The sequence below is a fragment of the Canis lupus genome, chromosome 25, assembly GCF_003254725.2.
Source record: "Canis lupus dingo isolate Sandy chromosome 25, ASM325472v2, whole genome shotgun sequence".
Lineage (NCBI taxonomy): Eukaryota > Metazoa > Chordata > Mammalia > Carnivora > Canidae > Canis > Canis lupus.
Window position 1 is genome coordinate 16,904,465 of NC_064267.1, and position 20,675 is coordinate 16,925,139.

Genomic DNA, 20,675 nt, shown 5'->3' on the forward strand with positions numbered 1-20,675 from the left:
ATTCAGCATTAAGTAGGAAACGCTACATAATCTTTTGCCTGTTTTTGTTCTATTGGGTGCTCTTGTTTTAAGGGGTTGAGCAATCAATCAAACGGTGTTTCCTCAAATGTATTCATCAGACATTTGGTAATAATTAGTCAACTCTTAAAGTTACGTTACAAACTGCCATCCATATCTTTCTTTATTTTTAAGATTTATTTTTAAGGTTTTATTTATTTATTCATGACCCACAGAGAGAGACATGACACACACACACACAGAGAGAGAGAGAGAGAGGCAGAGACATAGGCAGAGGGAGAAACAAGCTCCCTGCGGAGAGCCCCATGCAGAACTAGATCCCAGGACCCCAGGATCATGACATGTGCCAGAGGCAGACACTCAACCACTGAGCCACCCAGGCGTTCCAAGATTTATTTGTTTTTAGAGAGCACATTTATGCAAGTGGCAGGGAGGGCAGAGGGAGTGGGGAGAGAAGCAGACTCTCCACTGCACACCAAGCTCAACACAAGGCTTAGTACGGGGCTCAGTCTCATGACCATGAGATCACAACCTGAGCCAAAACCCAGAGTTGGTCACTTAACTGATTGAGCCACCCATGCGCCCCACAAACTGCCATCTACATCTTAAGCTCTGAGTTGAAAAAGAACTAATTTTATTTAATCACTTACTACTAGTGATGGCTGTTGAAAACATAGAGTGTATAGAAGTAAATAGTTCTTGTTATAGGAAATAAAAATAAAAAGAGTTGATGGGCTGGCTTTAAGAGAATGCGACTCATGATCTTGGGGTCATGGATTTGAGCCCCATATTGGGTGTAGAGAGTACTTAAATAAATAAACTTTAAAAATAGAATAAAAACAAGTGGTAATCCTTTTGAGAAGCAGTATAGTATAGAAGTGAAGAACTCAGACTCGGGTTCCAGAGTGCCCAGGTTCAACTCCTGCCTCTCCTGCGAACTAGCTTTGTGTCTTTGGAGACTTTCTTCAGCTGTCTGCACCTCAGAGCTTTCCTGTAGAGTGAGGACAATAGTGGTACATACCTTACAGGTTTGTTGTACGTATTGAATAAATTAATCATGTATGTGATTAGTAATATTTATAATAATATATACTTAATAGTATATATTATAAATATGTAAAGTGCTCAGAAGAATACATAGCACTTAATAAGTGCCATTTAAATGTTATTTATTTATTTTGGTTGCTGTTTTGTCATATTGCATCCATTTAGCATTCAGCCTAGGGCTTAAGCCTTTACATCCACTCCATCCTTCATGTTCCCCTTTTCCTAGAAGTTCAGCTGATCCCCAAAGCCTGTCCAGTGGCCCTGCTATGGCATGCTCTACCTTCCTGTCATAGAACTTAACCATACTGACTTGTATCCACCACCTTATTGTTAGTTTTTTGAAGCAGGGATCATTTTTATGGTGTCCTGTACTATATCCCTCTCCCACTATTTAGCACAGAGTGGGTGTTCACTACTGAATGAATGAATCATTAAATCACCAAAGGCTGGGTAAGTTAAGCTGCAGTGACAACCAAGAAAGAGTAGGAGTTTATGATTCTTTCTCTTTTTTTTTTTTAAGATTTTATTTATTTATTCATGAGAGACACAGAGAGAGACAGAGAGAAGGGCAGAGACAGGCAGAAGCAGGCTCCATGAAGGGAGCCTGACGTGGGACTTGATCCCAGGTCCCCAGGATCACACCCTGGGCTGAAGGCGGCGCTAAACCGCTGAGCCACCCAGGGATCCCCCTATGATTCTCTTTCTAATAAGCTTCCAGTGTGCCAACTGAGCTGGTTCCTTAGAGTAATTAACAAAGCTATGCAGTAGCTACTAAAGTTAACGGTAGTTGAGAGGTTAGAGCAACATTTGGAAATCAGACCCAGGAAAACTGATTGAGTCTAAATAGCAAAAACTACATTTTTAGGGAAGTTAAGTTATAAATATGGGTATTTTTTCATTCTTTGTCAGCAAGTACTTGGCATCTACTCTTTGTCAGACTGTGTGTGCTAGGCTCTGGGAATAAAAAGAACAAAGACATAGTCCTTACATTTTAAAAGAAGAGACAGATGGTAGACAAATAATTATAAATTGTGATAAACTTACAAACTTTAGAAAAGAACATGATGATGTAGTAAAGTGTAACACTAAAAGATATCAGGGGAAAACAACTGTAGGTAGTATGAACAAATTTCTGAGGAAGTGACACTTAAGACTTTTGTAAGTATCTCTTTCACTAAAGTATTAGCTTTTGTTTTAAGATTTTATTTATTTATTCAGGAGAGGCACAGAGAGAGAGAGGCAGAGACACAGGCAGAGAGAGAAGCAGGCTCCTGCAGGGAGCCAGACGTAGGACTCGATCCCAGGTCTCCAGGATCATGCCCTGGGCTAAAGGCGGCACTAAACCGCTGAGGCACCCAGGCCAGGCTGCCCAGGTATTAGCTTTTTGAAGGAAGGATCTTTGTTGTTTATTGCTGTATCCCCATTGCCTAGATTCAGACCTTGTATATAACAGGCAGATTGCTAAATATATGAATGAAGGCAAAATATGAAGACCTAGCAGGAATTTTCCATCACTTAAGTGTCATCTCTCTAAAAAGAAAATATGGCCCCATCACTTCTCGGGTAATCCTACAGAGGTCACCAATAAGCTACAAGATAAAGCTCATGCTCATTTGGATGGCACACAAGAAAGACCCTTCATGAAGTAAAATCTTACTAACTTTATCTGCACTGCTTCTTCCTGGAACTTGGTAGTGTTTTGCACTGACTATACGATGCTATATTTGTGCTTTCTATATGCTGCTCCCTTTACCAAGATTCTCTTTCCCTCCTTGTTTTCCTGCAAGATTCCTGTTACCTCTCAAAACCTGGTATAGGTACTGCTTCTTCCAAGAGACTTTCAGTGACATTCTCCACTCCCTCCTAAGGGAGCTTTTATTATACCTGATAACATATTGTACTTAAGCTGATTTGTAAGTTGTATTTCTTTATTGACATGGCCAACATTCCTACTGAACTGTAGGAATATACTTTTGAAGGCAAAGGCTATAATATTCATCCGTGGATTCCTGTTACCTTGAGCAGTGCCAAGTTTTGTTTTTGTTTTTCCAAGTTCTTAATCGGTATCTAACATATATTTAAATTGAACCATCTGAACACTGAATTTATGATATTTCATAGTTTGAATTCTGTTTTGTAGTTTTTAATGAAAACTAGATGTATGGTAATAATTTCTGAGGTCTAATCCATTTAAAATTTGTTCCATTCCTCATCTAAAATTCTGGTGGCTCTTGAGATTTTCATTTTAAGTTTTTTATAATTTGTAACATTAGTCCTTAAGGAAAAGTGATGATGTTGAGCCTGGGATACTACCACAGGCTAGAAATAGGACAGCCCAGGGAAATATGTTCAGATTTTACAAGGAAGTTATAAAATTGGATTAGAACATCATCCTATCCAAGTATATATTTATTATCATACCATATGATTCTTATATTCTACTCTGAATGCTTCAGAGACACATCATGTCATAGGAGAACTTTTAATTCAAACAAGTTACAAGTTACAATTCTCTTAAGAGAGAATGGGCCATTTTGCCAAGTAGGGAAGTATTTCAGTACCTGAAAGTATTTACAAAGGGAGTGGATCTCAGAAATGTCGTCTTAAGATTCCTACGTGCCTGGGAGGTTAGATGAGTGACCTCCAAAGTCTCAATTTAAGATTATGGTAACCTTTTCTGACTTCTTTTTATCTTGTTTATTCGTCTGTGCTACTTCTCATGCCTTAGAAGTAAATTTGAGGATTTATTGTGCCATCAAGATTTGATTGTGGGAACCAGGCAAGGTAATCTAAATAGACTCTTCTACACCCTAAACTGTGGTGTTTGGTCAGGTTAGAGTAACAGTCTGTAAAAAGCAAGAACGTTTCTTTTACATTAGCAGTATAGAGGGAAGCATAGTAGAATTTAAAAGACCTGTGTTTTAATATCAGCTCTACCAGTAATTGTGCGATCTTAGAAAATTTCCCAAGGTTCTTGGCATCACAGTTTCTTCAGCCCAGACCTCTTTCTACTATGCCAGACTATTGCCTTGTTTGTAACAAGATAGGGTGCACTGATAAGCTAATATTATAATTGATGATGAGGCATCAAGAGTATGGGAAAGTTTTAGTAGCAAGTTAGGTGAATCAAAATACTTGAATATAAAAAGATAGAACTCCATTCATGACCCTTTAGTTCTTTTCAAGCTAAACCCTGCTTTTGCTTGAAAAAATTGAAAAACAGTACAGTTAAAAATATAAGATGATGAAAGCAAGTCCAAGCCATTTTTAGTTTTTAAAAAAATCTGAATTAAAAACTGATAGAGATTGAAAGCTTCTGTTTGCATGAAATTAGAGGCATTAAAACTGAGGGTCCTTGAGATACTGAGATGACAGGAAGAGCAACTATAAACAAGTCCTTTGTAGGGAAAATGCTATTTAAGAAATGGACTGCAGGCTGGTAACTCTATGGGAATAAAAAACAAAGATGAAATTTTCTAGTTCATATTTTTTCCCATTAGTATTGAGGGCAAATATTTTTTAATCTGTCAAAGGTATGTAGTTGTGCTAAAATACACTTGATTGAGCTTCTCAAATTTGAAAATAAGTTTTGCCTTCATAGAAGAAAATGTTTTTTTCTGTTCAGAATGAAACTTTTTCTGAGTATGATACTTCATGGGATTAAAAAGAATTAATGGTTATTTCTCTTTTTATAGTTCTACTTGTCCAATTCTGAAAAGGAACGTTATGAAAAGGAATTTAGCCAAGAAAGACAACAAGAAATTTTGAGAAGAGCAGCAAGGGACTTACCTATCTACACCACATCAGCTTCAAGGAGTAAGAAAAATCAGTCTTAAACTTTCCTTTCCAAAGAATTTTTAAAATATGGCTAATTCTGCCAAAATATATCTGCATGAGTTGACAATTAAATGGATATTGTGATTGCTACAAATAACATCTGCAAAAACAAGAGTTTCCTGTGTTCTGTATCCTCTGTGGTATTTCAGATACACATATATAATGTACATGTATTGATACAGATTTTTTTTAGGAGCTCACTATGAGCCTCTTTTCTCTGCAGTTTTTTTCCAGTTCAACCCCATGGCTAAAAAATGTCTTAGCAAACCATCATTTGGAAAATCTTGGTATGAATTTGGATATTGTGTGTTATCACGGAATATTTTTTTTAAAAAATCAAGAATGTGCTAACTTATTTTTTTTTTTAAGAATGTGCTAATTTAGAATGGAGAGGAGTAAAAGACCTTAAAGGGGAAGAATCCTGTTCAAGTTTTAACACTAATACTCAGCCAAAATTTGAACTCAGGTTTATCTGATTCCAAGGCCATTGGGATTTCCATTGTCCCACTGCCTACATTGACATAGGTAACTCGTGCAGCACCTTCCTTTTCTTAGGGTGACAGGCTTATAATTCGGATGAGTTAATGAGTGGCCAATGTAGTCACTTAATTATAGGAAATTGTTTTAAGTTATAAACTATATACCCCATGAGTTTGTTCAAATACGGGATAATATAGTAGCTAACAGTTATTCTGAGTGCTTTACACATACTCATTTAAACTTCACAACAACCCTGTGAGGTAGGTACTATTGTCTTCATTTTACAGATGAGTACTTAGAAAAGTGAGACACAGAGAGGTTTATAACTTGTTCAAGGTCATATAGATAGTATGTGGAAAAAATGGATTTAAATGTAGTGCTCTTTCTCTAGAACCCACTGTGCTGTTCAACTCCAAGTAGAAAGAAGAGGAGCTTTACCTTTGTGTAGTTATGGTCAAGTGGTGACTAAGGAATTATAAAGTTCTTACAAGATTTTAGGAGGGGATATTTGTTAAATTTTTCATGCATTTAATACTATTGTTTTTGCATAACTAATAAATTGCTATACATAACAAAAAACAAATTTCAGATCAGACCTCTGCTTTCCCATTACTAGTGTAGTGAGTCACTGACTTTCTAAGTTCTTATTTCCTTATTTATTTTTTATTTTTATTTTTTTGAGAGAAGAGTACAAGTTGTGGGGGGCCAAGTGGAGGTCAGAGAGATAATTTTTAGCAGGCTCCACACCTGACATGGAGCCCAATGTGGGCTCGATCTCACAACTCTGAGATCATGACCTGAACCAAAATCAAGAGTTGGATGCCTAATGGACTGAGCCCCCCAGGCACCCTTCTGTTTCCTTATTTTAAAATGAGGATAAGAATATCTACATCTTTGGGTTAGTGGAAGTATTAAATAAGATATGTAAGTGAGACACACATTTAGTGTAGATCTTGGTATATAATAATGAATTTTCAGTAAATGATAGCTAATATAAAATATTCTTTTTTTATATTCAATTAGCAAAAGTCTGATTTATAATAATTATTTGTACTTATAGTTCTGCAGATTATATGTTCTTAACCCAAAGTCCAAGATTTCAGAGAATTTATGAATTCTGAGATAATATGCAAAGTTGCAGGTACATGTAGTTTAAAAAGTAACCTGCTCATACCAAGATAATCTGAGATTATCTTGATTTTCAGAGCAGTATGCGTGCCTCGAATAGTTAATAGGTACTGATGTAAAATCTTTGCACTTAACGGCTTTATTATTTTTCCATTATATAAAGCCATTATAATGGCTTTCCTGTAATCTGAATAATACCCTTCGTCTATTCAGTTACACTAGAATTATCCCACATATTTTACTGGTGATCATTTAATCTTCAGGACACCTCTGAGGGAGGTGCTGCACATTATTTTAGAGATGAAGAAATGAGGCACGAATTAGGTATCCATAGTCCTCAAGTGATAAGATCTTGGATTTATAGCTTACCTTCTGATTACAGGCAGAGTCCCTGCTCTTGAGCACTATTTTATACTGCATTTCTACTGCTTAGAGTTCCATACTTTGGGGAGTTTTATTCTTTTTTCTTATTATGGAAACAATATTCATTCTTTAAAAAACAAAATTACAGAAATACATATTGTAGAAAGTAGACCTTTCACAGACCAAAAAATGAATGAAAGTGATAGAGCTGCCTCCACAGAGAGGAATTGGGGGCTGAGAAACAGGGATGGGGGGCTTTTCACTCAGTTTTTTGGGGGGCTTTTTGAACCATGTGGACAAATTATCATCTATTCAAGAAACAGAATGAGTTTTTCTAGACCTTCTACCTCCACGATGTGGATTCAACTGACGTGTCTCTCTAGCTTTGTCCCACACTGTTTGCTTGCATCAGCTCTGTGCTAAATTACTCGTCTTTCCCCACCTTTTTTGATGTCTTTTTCTCTGCCTAGGATGATTATGTTTTCCTCTCTAGTTTGAAGTTTTAAGCAAATGTCTGCTGCTTTTTATCCATTTGTATTCAGTTGAACACAAAGTGATTTTTATGTTTTTTTAATATTTATTTATCTTAGAGAGAATGCTCTGCACATGTACACGGGGTGGGAGGAGGAGCCGAGGGAGAGGGAGATGAGCTGACTCCCTGCTGATTGGGGAGCCTGACTTGGGGCTCCATTCCAGGACCCTGAGATGGTATCCTGAGCCGAAATCAAGAGTTAGTCACATTAACCGACTGAGCCACCCAGGCACCCCAGGAAGTGATTTTTAAAATCTGCTCTGAAAAAATAAATAAATAAATAAAATCCGCTCTGAACTTCTCAAATTTGTACCTTGTAGGTCACAAATCACTGTCTCATAGTTATTTCTGTTTATCTCACCTCCTTGACCTTGTCTGGCTGTCAGGAATTTCTCCCATAGTCTCTAACAAAGTGTCTCATTAAATAGCCCCTCAGTAGGTTTTTGTTTAATAAATTTGTTGAATGAATCTCTTCCCGGGTATTTTCCATAATGGCTGTTTATGCACTTTTTGCATGTCATTCTTATGCAGAGGCCATGCTAATCTTATCTGTATCCTGCTAATTTTAGTATATATGTTGTCAAAGCGAGCACCGTTTATGCACTTTTAAATCTCCCTAGTATTTTCTCCTTCACTGATTTTCCCCATCATAGTTTGACTTTATATTTTATCAGAAATATTACTATTATCCTAATAACACCTTCTATTGAGAAAATAGGTTCCAGAAGATTTATAGTTAATCTGCACAATAATCGTTTGCACTTTGTTTTATTTGCACTTACAGAAGAGGAAATTGAGGCTCATAGAAAGTAAATTTACTGACCCAAGGTCACAGGCTAGTAAGTGAAAGAACTAGCATCAAACCTAACTGGTGACATAGTCCCTGCTGCCTTCAGGACAATGTTTTGCTGGTGCACGTTTACAGATTGGCTTTTCCAGAGCATATCAGTTTCCTCTTGGTATCTGTGTTCTCGTCCCTTTTTTTTTTAAGGTTTATTTATTGAGAGAGAGAACAGGGGAGAGGGGGAGACGGGGAGAAGTAGACGACAAAGAAAGAGACTTAAGCAGACTCCGAGCTGAGTGGGGAACCCAACATGGGGCTCAGTCCTATACCCCTGAGATCACAACTTGAGCTGAAACCAAGCATTGGAGGCTTAACCGACTGCACCTCCCAGCGCCCCCCTCATCCTTTCTCATATTTACATAAAGATTGCTGACCTTCTTCTCCTCCGGTTTGCTCCTATAACTCTTGCTTCTTCAGTTAATAAATCACAACCAGTTTCTTCCCTCTGTTCTCAGCTATACATCAAAGTATATCTCTCTCTTAAAAACAACAGCAATTTAGTTTGGATGCTGTTCTAACCATTATATTTTTTTTCCCTTTGAATTAGATCCTCCTTTTTTTTTTTTAAGATTTTATTTATTTATTCATGAGAGACACAGAGAGACAGGCAGAGGGAGAAACAGGCTCCACACAGGGAGCCTGACGCAGACCAATCCTGGGTTCCCAGAATCTCACCCCAGGCTGAAGGCAGCGCTAAACTGCCGAGCCATGCTAAACCGCAGAGCCACTGGGGCTACACGAGTTAGGTCCTCTTATAAGTTCCTTTCTAGCTAATTCCAGGCAACTGACTTCCAGTCTCCCTACCCAAGTTCAGTGGCTTTTGTCATTCTGGCTTCTTAAAAAGCTTTCCTGTTTGTGCTTTTCTATTCTGGTTCTGGTTCTGATTTTTAAATTATTCTTCCTCCTAAATTTAATTTTTCTATTTCTTAGCTTCACAAGGGTGCCTTACCCTCATTCTGTTCATAGTTTTCCTTTGGCTTTTGTTTTCACCTCTGGAATTCTGACACTAAGATATTGTGATCATTTGTTTATTGTGTCTCAGTTTTTTTTTTTAATAGTTTTCAGGAATGAGTTCACTTTTCTTAATATGAATTATAAGAGATTCAAGGACATTGTCACACTAGCACTTATTTGCATTCCAAACCCTTTCTTGTATCTCAGGCAAAAGGGTGGAGCTGTAGCTGCACACAAGGATCACTTGTCTATCTGGAGGCCTACAGTCTAGCTGCACAAGGGCTGCAGCATCCTTCCTAATGTTTCAGATGGAAGAAGCTGCAGACCTTTCCCCTAGAGCACCCAATAGCCATTATTCTAGGCTTTATCAGTCTTCTTGGCATCTGTGTTCTAACTTGGTATTTCCAGCTTGGTTTGTTTTCTGGGTTAGTTACACTACTGTGTCTGCTATCTGCATGTATCCATGGGACTAGGTGAGCTTGGAGTCCTCCTATTTCATCCTCTTACCTGGCTCCCCCCAGAATACCTGTCCTTGAGTGACCTATTATCCAAACCTACAAAACTAGATTCACCAATCCAAAATGTAATACCATAAAGCAGTATTTTTGTCATATGATAGAAACTCTCTAAATATTTGTTGATTGAATGAATGAGAGAATGAATAAAAGAAAAACACCTTGCCCCACTCTACCTGGTCCCCTCAGACTGAGCTTATTTCTGCCATTGGCAGCCTTATTCGTGTCAGGGCCCAAGACTAGAAACTGAAGTTTGCTGATTGCTCCTTTTTCCTCAGTTCCTCTGTCTCCTTAGCCATCAAGATCTTTCAGACGTCTTCTTCAAAGGTTTGTTCAGTTTGATTTCATCTCAGGACAAAATTCTCACTTCAGCATTTTGAGTAGAAGTATAGAAGAAAATAAGATACTCCTGATCCTCATCTTACCACTAATTCAGCTGTGTTTTTCATCTGTAGGATGGAGAGATCAACTAGGAGATTTCTACGGTCCTTTACAGTTTTACTTTTTCTACATTGTAAAGCTTTATCTCCCTAGTGGTCCAACCCAGGTGAGGTATTATAGAACAAGCCTTCAGTAAAGTATAGCTTATTCATTTAAATGGATGTTTATATGTATTCCCTTCAACTTAAAGACATTTTTGTTCAAATTATTAAAGTAATACATGCTCATCATTTCAAAAAAGATTTTAGGGCTCCAGATAGAAAGTGAGGAGTACTTGGGTGGCTCAGTTAAGCTTCTAACTCTTGATCTCAGGCTCCAACTCTTGATCTCAGCTCCGTTTTGATCTCAAGGTTGTGAGCTCAAGCCTTGCATTGGGCTCCATGCTAGGCATCGAGCCTACCAGAAAAAAAGAGAGAAAAGTGAGTTTGCTTCTCACCCCAGCACTGCTCTCCAGGGGCACCCTGTATATCCTTGCAGAAATTTCTTACACTTCGCAGGTTATTGCATAACTTAGATACAATTAATATAGTTTAACAACTAGAGTGAATACAATACAATACCAATGCAAATTTGGTTACCTAAAGAGTGTCTTTTAGCAGGTGTAACTTACAACATTGCTTCAAGTTAATGCTTTGTCTCTTTATGTTAGTTCAAGTCTGGAAGGTGGATGCATTTTATTGGGATATATAAAGAGAAAATATATGTCTTCTTATTCCCCTTAGAGATGTGAAACATGCTACATATTCAAACTATGTAACAATTTGTTTTTTTTTTTTTCCTATGTGATATATTTGCATTTTTCCAATTTAGGGTACATGTGTATTTTGTATGGAAAATTCTTGTTCAAGTCCACATAGTATTCCACTGTATAGATATATCAGAATGCTTAGCCATTTACATCATTCAAGTTATTCATAGTATTTTATTATTAAAAACAATGCTGTAGTGAATGTGTCTTTTTTTTTTTTAAGATTTTATTTATTTATTCATGAGAGACACAGAGAGAGAGGCAGAGACACAGGCAGAGGAAGAAGCAGGCTCCATGCAAGGAGCCCGATGCAGGACTTGATCCCGGGACTCCAGGATCCCGCCCTGGGCCGAAGGCAGGCACTAAACCGCTGAGCTACCCAGAGATCCCCCATAGTGAACATGTCTATAGAATTTTCTAAAAGTAGAAATCCTGGGTCACAGAACATACATATCTTAAATTTTTGTAGATACTGCCAAATTTCCTTCCAAATAGATTGTAATACATAAAATGATCCATGCACTATTTTAGAGGGTATACTTAATTTAAATTTTTATTTGAACCTATTTTCTACACTATTACTATGTTTATTAGGATCATAAGTAACAGGCAACAACTTAAGCTTTTTAACTCCCTTTCACTCCAAAAAGCTACCCAAAAATGTGAAATGGTATTAGAAATTGGTAGGTATTTCCTGTATCTTAAGAGCAGAACTGCAAGAACTGGAACCCAGAATTGGAAAACCAAAACTGGGACTCAGTGCATCTTGTTTCTGTGTATCTGTTTCATTTTTAACACTATTTCCCTGAAAACAAGTTTTCATTTTTTACCCAATTCACATGGCAAAATATTGCCATCACATGTTACCCAGATCCAGCAGCATACAGCCATTCTCAATCCCAGTGGTTAATCCATAGGAGAGAGAACATGAACTAGAAAAGGGGGGAGGGTGATCTAACTATAATGTTGTTATTCTCTATTCATCCATAATAATGATTTTTTTAAAAATTTTATTTATTTATTCATAGACACAGAGAGAGAGGCAGAGGCAGAGACACAGGCAGGGGGAGAAGCAGGCTCCCTGCAGGGAGCCCGATGTGGGACTCGATCCCGGGTCTCCAGGATCACTCCCTAGGCTGCAGGCGGTGCCAAACCGCTGCGCCACCGGGGCTGCCCCATAATAATGATTTTTAAGGTACTTTCTGATTTATGAAGTCTTGGGACATTTCCCTGGTGAATCTCAGAGATCTATTTGTCACTTATTTAAATTTCAAAAACTGAAACTTTAGGTTCTATACTATATACAGACTCTGATAGGACTCTTTCCAGTGAACTTCTCTTGACTTTTTTTTATCAAAGTACTTGAGCTGACTTGGGAAAACAAGTCTTACTTTATCTGATTTCTTGTTACTCTCTGACATCATCTCCTATCTCATTTTCACCTTGTTCCAAGCACACCAACCCTTCCCTATCCTATTCTTTAAGCACACTCCCACCTCAAGGCATGTCCCTCTACTTAGAATCTTTTTCCCAGTGTGACTTACTAACACCCTTCCTTCAATTTCAGTTTTCTCAAATGTCTCTGAAATTACAGTATGTAATATCCCAATTCCCCTTCCCTGCTTTATTTTTCTTATCAGCACCTATCACTAATATACTATTTATTTTGTTAACGTTCTTATTACTATTCCCCATCTCCTCCAAAAGAATATAAGTTCTATGAAAGCAGGAATTTAAACCTAGAATAGTATCTGAAATCTTGTAGGTGCTCATGTTTTGAATGAATGAACATATAAATTGGGCAACAGTGACATATGTTAGAATTGAGTGGGAAGAAGTTTGGGGTTATTTTTAAAATGTGGTCTCAGTTTTGCTCTTTGGGATAGGAATGGGAGATAAAACATTGTTTTTGTTTTTCTTAAAGCTATTGTATAATTTTAAAAACAATTCGACAGCACAGGGTGCCTTAAAGAGTTTAGATACAAAAAAAAAAGAGTTTAGATACATTCATTTTGATATTTTACTATAGACATTGTGTTATAATAGGAAAAAAACTTGAATCAGGACTTTGTAAATCTGAGTTATGCTACCTAACTAGGTGTTTGACCTTGTGCAAGTCACTTACTTGCTATAGATCTCCTTTTTCATCTGAAAATTGCTGGGCACTGTTCTGAGTTTCCCTTCTTTCTCTTGACCTTTTGATTTCAGAAGCTCTCTAATGAGTTTTGGTATTAATTTAAAATTGTTATCAATTTCACAGAATTATTTGTAAAAAAAAAAAAGCAAATTTTATCATCAAATTAACTAAGCTTGGTACATCCTTCAACAATTTCCTTTTAATTCTTAAATGTAGCCATCAGATATTGTGAAAAATGTCAGTTGATTAAACCTGACCGGGCACATCACTGCTCAGCATGTGACATGTAAGTATTACTCGTTTGTTTTTATTTGACTCTAGTACTGGAAATTGGTGACAGGAGAATGGAAGAGGAAGGAACATTTTATATGCTCTATACTTAACAAGTTCACTATATCGTCTCCCTTTATTTGCTATGTATACTGGGCTAACAAAAATATTTATATAAACTAGAATATACTTTGAAGTAATCTCAGTTAACAGTTCCTATGCTAGTTGATGGATATTTAATATTGATGAGCAAGTAAGTTATAACTCCTTGAGAATTTTATTTCCTGGATGGATTAAAAAAACTATCATTTAAAAAAACAGACTATCATGACAATTTTATTTTTATTGTTAATATTAAAACCTAACCACAAAAATGCTGTTTTCAATTACCATCTGTGACATTGTTGCCAAAAAAATTTGGAAGATTTTTTTGTGTATGTGTACTTGCGAGAAGGCAGGGTGTTGAACGAAAAGATCCATAGTTTGGGAATCTCTACTATTCCTTGAATTTTAGTTAGACAGGCTGTTTAACATTGTGAGTACTAGTTTATCCATTCCCTATGTTGCAGCAGTCACCTCTTAGCCACCTGGGGAGCTGTTCCAAGACTACCAGTGGATGCCCAAATGTTGTTAATATTTAACGTATTTGTTCCTAAAGTTTTATTTTTATGTGTTGCATATGATTAAAATAGCATAGGGATTCTGTATGTCATTTTATCTCTCTCAGCTAATTTGTACTATCTAATTACCTAGTGCTATATGTACCATATCATATTACAATGTCATTTGGTAGCTTAATTCCCAGTATTAAAAATCATCCTTTAGGGAACCCCGGGTGGCTTGACGGTTTAGGGCCTGCCGTCAGCCCAGGGCGTGATCCTGGAGACCTGGGATTGAGTCCCACATCGGGCTACCTGCATGGAGCCTGCTTCTCCCTCTGTCTGTGTCTCTGCCTCTCTGTGTGTGTGTGTGTCTCAAATAAATAAATAAATAAATAAATAAATAAATAAATAAATAAATAAATCTTTTTTAAAAAATCATCCTTTAACTATAAAAGGCCTTGTGGAAATACCAGAAGTTTTCTTTTTTTTGTTTTTTTTTTTAAAGATTTTATTTATTTATTCATGAGAAATGCACAGAGAGAGGCAGAGACATAGGCAGAGGAAGAAGCAGGCTCCCTGCAGGGATCCTGATGTGGGATTCGATTCTAGGACCCCAAGATCGTGACCTGAGCTGAAGGCAGACACTCAACCACTGAGCCACCCAGGTGCCCTTGTGTTGGAGACTTTTCTTTTTTTATTTATTTATGATAGTCACAGAGAGAGAGAGAGAGAGAGAGAGACAGAGAGGCAGAGACACAGGCAGAGGGAGAAGCAGGCTCCATGCACTGGGAACCCGACGTGGGATTCGATCCCGGGTCTCCAGGATCGCGCCCTGGGCCAAAGGCAGGCGCCAAACCGCTGCGCCACCCAGGGATCCCCAGAAGTTTTCTATAACCTAGTGTTTACTAGGTTAGTTTTTTTGTTGCTTTTGTTTTTTTGTTTTTGTTTTTTTGAGAGAGGGAGAAAGGGGGAGAGAGAGAATCTGAAGCAGGCTCTATGCCCAGTGTGGAGCCCAATGTGGGGCTCAGTTTTACAAACTGAGCTCATGACCTGAGCTGAAATCAGGAGTCGGACACTTCACCCACTGAGCTACCCAGATACCCTTAGTTGGTTTTTCTAAGATATTATTTGTAAAGATAAAAATTTAAGCCAAAGACAGAGAAAATTATGAGAAATTAGAATTCAGGGAATTTTTATGCAAGGATTTTCTTACACTTTGTTTTTTAGGTGTATTCTTAAGATGGATCATCACTGTCCTTGGTATGTATAAAAAATAGAGGAAATCACATGGGGGTGGAAAGGTTGTAAGGAGAGAATTGAGAGTAATTTACCTCAGCATTCATAAATTTTGAAGGTCAATTCAGTTAATTACTCAATATTGATCTAGTCCCAATTATATATATACATGTTTATATTAAATGTATTCCCTTAAATATATATTCTGATGTTATTAACCCAAGGAAGTATATATTAGGAAGTAACATTAAAATTCCAGATTCCTCATAGAATTTATTAAAAACACACATCCACCCACAATTTAAAAAGATACTGCTCCATACTTCCCAAATGACCCATTTCTAAGTAATAATGATTTTTTTAATCTGTCATATGTATTGTTGTTTTTGTTTACTATAGTTAAAAAATAACATTAAAACTTGCCATCTAACCAATTCTAAGTAGTTCAGTCGTATTAAGTATGTTCACATTGGGTAACCAATCGTTAGAACTTTCTCATCTTGCAAAACTAAAATTCTGTACCCATTACCACCCCTCTAGCCCCTCGCAAACACCATCATGTTGTTTCTGAGAGTTTGTAATTTGTCTTATTTTTACAGTGTGACTTTCTTTATTCTTCTAGGGTGAATAACTGTGTGGGATTTTCTAATTACAAATTCTTCCTGCTGTTTTTATTATATTCCTTGTTATATTGCCTTTTCGTGGCTACAACAGTTTTACAGTACTTTATAAAATTCTGGACGGTAAGTCTTTTTTCTATCTTAAAACATATATTTAAGACTTTTTAAGATTCTATATTCATAAAGAATTCATTCTTTTTTATAAGTCGATGCACTTTATTTCAGTTTTGTTAGGTAGAATTTATAATGGATCAGAAAGCAGATGGGATTAGTTTACCTTCATATGTTTATTTGTAAATAAATGGATATTAAATAGGATATAGTGAGCTTTTTTAAATGACAATATTTTCAGTAATATTCTAACAGTAGAGACCTATCAGGTTTAGGGAAGTAATTGCTTTTACTTGAGTTCAACAGACTTACTGCAGTTTTACAGTAGTAAAAATGAAATTGCCAATACGCCAAATAACCACTAATCTGATTCCTGCCTCTGTAGATGTTAATCCTTTTCTGACTTGAGTTGTAAATGTTTTCTTTCTATTTTCAATTTATATCTTATAACCGTTTTCTTTTTTTATTTAAATGTAATTAGCCAACATATAGTACATTAATTTCAGATGTAGAGTTCAATCATTTATCAGTTTTGTATAACATCCAGTGTTCATCACATCATGTGCCCTCCTTAATGTTCATCACCTAATTACCCCATCCCCCAACCAACCTCCCCTGCCGCAACCCTCAGTTTGTTTCCTGTAGTTAAGAGTCTCTCATTATAACCGTTTTTATCAAATCAAAGTTTTATATTTATAAAGCAGTATTTTCATGATTTCTTTTATTAAAGTATTTATTTATTTATTTATTTTATTTATTTATTTATTTATTTATTTATTTATTTATTTATTTTAGAGAGTGTGTACATGCATCCATGTACATGAACCAGGGGAAGAGGGAGAGGGACAAGCAGACTGTGCTGCAAGCCCTACAGAGGGCTCAATCTCATGACCTGGGACCCTGAGATCGGACCCCAGCCAAAACCAAGAGTTCAATGCTCAACTGACTGACAGGTGCCCCTATGATTTCTGATTTTCTGATTATTTATTTAAAAGCAGTACTTTGGAGGCACCTGGATAGCTCAGTCTGCTTGTCCCTTTCCCTCTCCCTCCTGAATTGTAATAGTCAGATAGAGGAGGTGGTTTGGAGTATGAACTCTGGATTGGTTAGTATGTATACGAGAAGTTTATTCCTTGCTGTCACTTAAGAACTGAATAGCTAGCTGTGGGAGAGGTGGTTTCTCTTCAGTTAGCAAGGCCTCAGATGCCAGAGCATCAAGCATACAGAAAATAAGGGTGACTCAGTTAGTTAAGCATCCAACTCTTGATTTTGGCTCAGGTCATGATCTCAAGGTTGTGAGATCAAGTCCTGTGTTGGCCTCTGTGCTGGGCTCCCTCTGCCTACCGTCTGCTACCACCACCCTGCCAACATTCACTCACTCTCTCACTCTCTGTCTCTCTCAAAAATAAAAATAGACAAGAATAAAAAAAGTAAGAATATAATGTGGCAGGAGCTGTTACTCCAGTTTCAAAGTTAAAAACTGAGGTTAGAGGAGTTAGGAAAATAGCCAGAATTTGCACATAGATATCTCTAATTCAACATCCAACTACTTTTCATTGTGAGTTGCTATTCATAGTCATACTTGGGAATTACATAATTAAAACCTCAAATTGGGAACCCTGGGTGGCGCAGCGGTTTGGCGCCTGCCTTTGGCCCAGGGCGCGATCCTGGAGACCCGGGATGGAATCCCACGTCGGGCTCCCGGTGCATGGAGCCTGCTTCTCCCTCTGCCTGTGTCTCTGCCTCTCTCTCTCTGTGTGTGTGTGACTATCATAAATTAAAAAAAAAAAAAAAATCTGTTTAAAAAAAAAAAATAAAACCTCAAGTCATCAAGCACAATTATTTTTCCAAAAAATATCTAATACATTTTAGAAGGAATTTCATTCGCTAAAACATTGTTGGATTTTTAAACTTTGGGTATTTAAAACCAGGGAATGCTAGTAATTACAGTGCCTCTGTGCATATTAGAAAAGAGTACCCCAGTTCTATGTGGTCTCAGCCCAATGAATTTTGGATCCTACTGCTCCCCTGCTTCTAAGCACCTTTATTCAGTTTATAACGTGCTTAACCCTACTTCATTTTACATGAAGAGGATTCAGTGCCAGATAAAGCCTAAATTAAAGAATTTCACATTTCTTTGTCAGAAACTTCATCAGTGTTTGCATATAATGATTTATTAATTAAAGAAGAAATATTTTTTGGGGGGTGGCTTAGTTCATTAGGCATCTGACTCTTGATTTTGGCTCAGGTCATGATCTCAGGGTCATGAGATCAAGTCCCAAGGAACCTGCTTGGGATTTTCTCACCCTCTCTCTCTGTCCCTCCATCACTTATGTGCATGCTGTGTGTCTTTCTCTTAAAAAAAAGAAAAAATATATTTTTAATTTTTTTTTCAGATTTATCATGAGTAAGGAAAGACTAGTAAACTTTATCTATTTCTTCATTAACAAATATTTAGTATCTACTATGTGCCAGGCAGTGTTCTAGGCACTTTGGATATATCAGTGAACAAAAGAGAGTCTTGTTTTTATAGAACTTACTTTTGAGAAAAGGAAGGCATATAAGAATAATAAATAAGTAAACTCTATTATACATTAGAAAGTAAACACTATGAAAAAAGTAAAAGTAGAGCAGGATAAGGGATATGACTAGTGTATGGAGGGAGAGTGACAGAGGCAATTAGAAGTGTTAAAGAGGGTGATCAGGCTAGACCTCAGTAAGATCAGAATTGAGCAAAGTTTTGAAGGAAGTTAGTGGACACATGAGAGCACCTAAATATATTGAGCAAATATTAACAGATCTATAGAGAGAGATAGGGAGCAATACAATAATAGTAGGGACTATAGTACCCCACTTTTATCAATGGATAGCTCATCCAGACAGAAAATCAATAAGCTTTGGCATTAAGATGATACATTAGACCAGTTGGACTTAACCAGATATACAGAACACTCCATCCAAAAGAAACAGAAAACACAATGGTATAAAACTAGACATCAATTACAAAAAAGAAAACTGGAAAACTCACCAATAAGAATGCTCTGAAATAACCTAACTTTACATCTTAAGGAACTAGAAAAAGAATATACAAGCCACAGTTAGTACAAGGAGGGAAATAACAAATCAGATTGGAAAAAAATTAAACAGGGACTAAAAAGACAATAGAAAAAGTCAGTGAAAGAGCTGTTTTTTGAAAAGATAAACAAATTAGTCTAACCTTTACCTAGACTTACCAAGAAAGAAAGAGGACTCAAAATCAGAAGTGAAAGAGGAAACATTATTTCTAATATCACAGAAATACAAAGTATCATAAGAAACTACTATGAACAATTTTATACTAGCAAATTGGACAACTTAGCAGAAATGAATACTTCCATAGAAAATACAATTGCCAAGACTGAATCATGATGAAATAGAAAATCTGAAGAGATTAATCCCCAGTAAGGAGATTAAATCAGTAATCAATAGATTCCCAATAAACAAAAGTCAAGGACCAGATGGTTTGGTAGTAAATTCTGCCAAACATTTAAAGAACTAATGCCAGTCCTCAAAATCTTCCAAAAACATAGAAGAGGGAACACTCCTAAATTCATTTTAGGAGGCCAGTATTACCCTGATACCAATAATGGACAAGGACACTATAAAAAAAGAAAATTATAGGCCAATATCCTTGTTGAACAAAGATGTAAAAATCTTAAAATATGAGGGAGTTCAACAATACGTTAAAGAGATCATACACCAGGATCACATGGAATTTATTCCAGGGATGCAGGTATGGTTCAGCATTTTTAATTTAATCAGCATGACATACCACATTAACAAATGAAGGGGAGGGGGATCCCTGGGTGGCGCAGCAGTTTGGCGCCTGCCTTTGGCCCAGGGCGCGATCCTGGAGACCCGGGATCGAATCCCACATCAGGCTCCTGGTGCATGGAGCCTGCTTCTCCCTCTGCCTATGTCTCTGCCTCTCTCTCTCTCTCTCTCTCTCTCTCTCTCTCTCTCTCTCTCTCTCTCTGTGTGACTATCATAAATAAATAAAAATTAAAAAAAAAAATGAAGGGGAAAAAATCATGTGATTATCAATAGATGGAGAAAAGCATTTGATAAAATTCAGCATCCATTTTTGGTAAAAATTCTTAACCAGGTATAGAGGGAACATACCTCAACACAATAAAGGCCATATATGACCAGCCCACAGCTAACATAATACTCAGTGATGAAAAGCTTAAAGCTTTCCTCCAAGGATTAAGAACAAGACCAGGATTCCTATTCTTGCTATTTATTCAACACAATAAGTATCAGAAGTCCTAGATATAGCAATGAGGCAAGAAAAAAAAAAAGGAATTCAAATAGGAAAGAAGCAAACCTATTTGCATAATACATGATATTATATTTAGAATACCCTAAAGACTCCACCAGAAAACTGTTAGAACTGAGAAGCTAATTCAGAAAAGTTGAAGGGTTCAAAATTAGTTGCATTTCTATACACTAGTAACAGGCTATCAAAAGAGAAATTGAGACGCCTGGGTAGCTCAGCAGTTGGGCACCTATCTTTGGCTCAGGTCGTGATCCTGGGATTTGGGATTGAGTCCCACATTGGGCTCCCTGTGAGGAGCCTGCTTCTCTCTCAGTCTGTGTCTCTCATGGATAAATAAATAAGTCTTTAAAAAAAAAAAAGAAATTAAAACAATCTCATTTACACTTGGATCAAAAAGGTCAAAATACATAAGTATTTATTCCCTAGGAATAACCAAGGAGATGAAAAGAGACTTGTACATTGAGAACTATAAGA

The 20,675-nt window shown here is 36.8% G+C and overlaps 1 protein-coding gene and 1 non-coding gene across 15 annotated transcripts in view; one reads left to right on the forward strand and one right to left on the reverse strand.

Moving 5' to 3' along the window:
- ZDHHC20 (zinc finger DHHC-type palmitoyltransferase 20) overlaps positions 1-20,675 on the forward strand; it is an 82,804-nt gene that overhangs the window by 32,657 nt on the left and 29,472 nt on the right. For all 14 annotated transcript variants that reach the window (XR_007405910.1, XR_007405909.1, XR_007405912.1 and 11 more), the window contains 4 exons: positions 4,761-4,881; positions 13,261-13,330; positions 15,144-15,176; positions 15,775-15,895. Coding sequence is in view for 3 of the 14 variants with exons in the window: in XM_025462725.3 (XP_025318510.1) it covers positions 4,761-4,881; positions 13,261-13,330; positions 15,144-15,176; positions 15,775-15,895 (345 nt within the window). In the remaining 11 variants the exon portion in view is untranslated. The remainder of the gene's footprint in view (positions 1-4,760; positions 4,882-13,260; positions 13,331-15,143; positions 15,177-15,774; positions 15,896-20,675) is intronic.
- LOC112670251 (U6 spliceosomal RNA) lies at positions 7,892-7,998 on the reverse strand. The gene has a single exon (XR_003142831.1). It is a non-coding gene; the product is annotated as a U6 spliceosomal RNA (small nuclear RNA).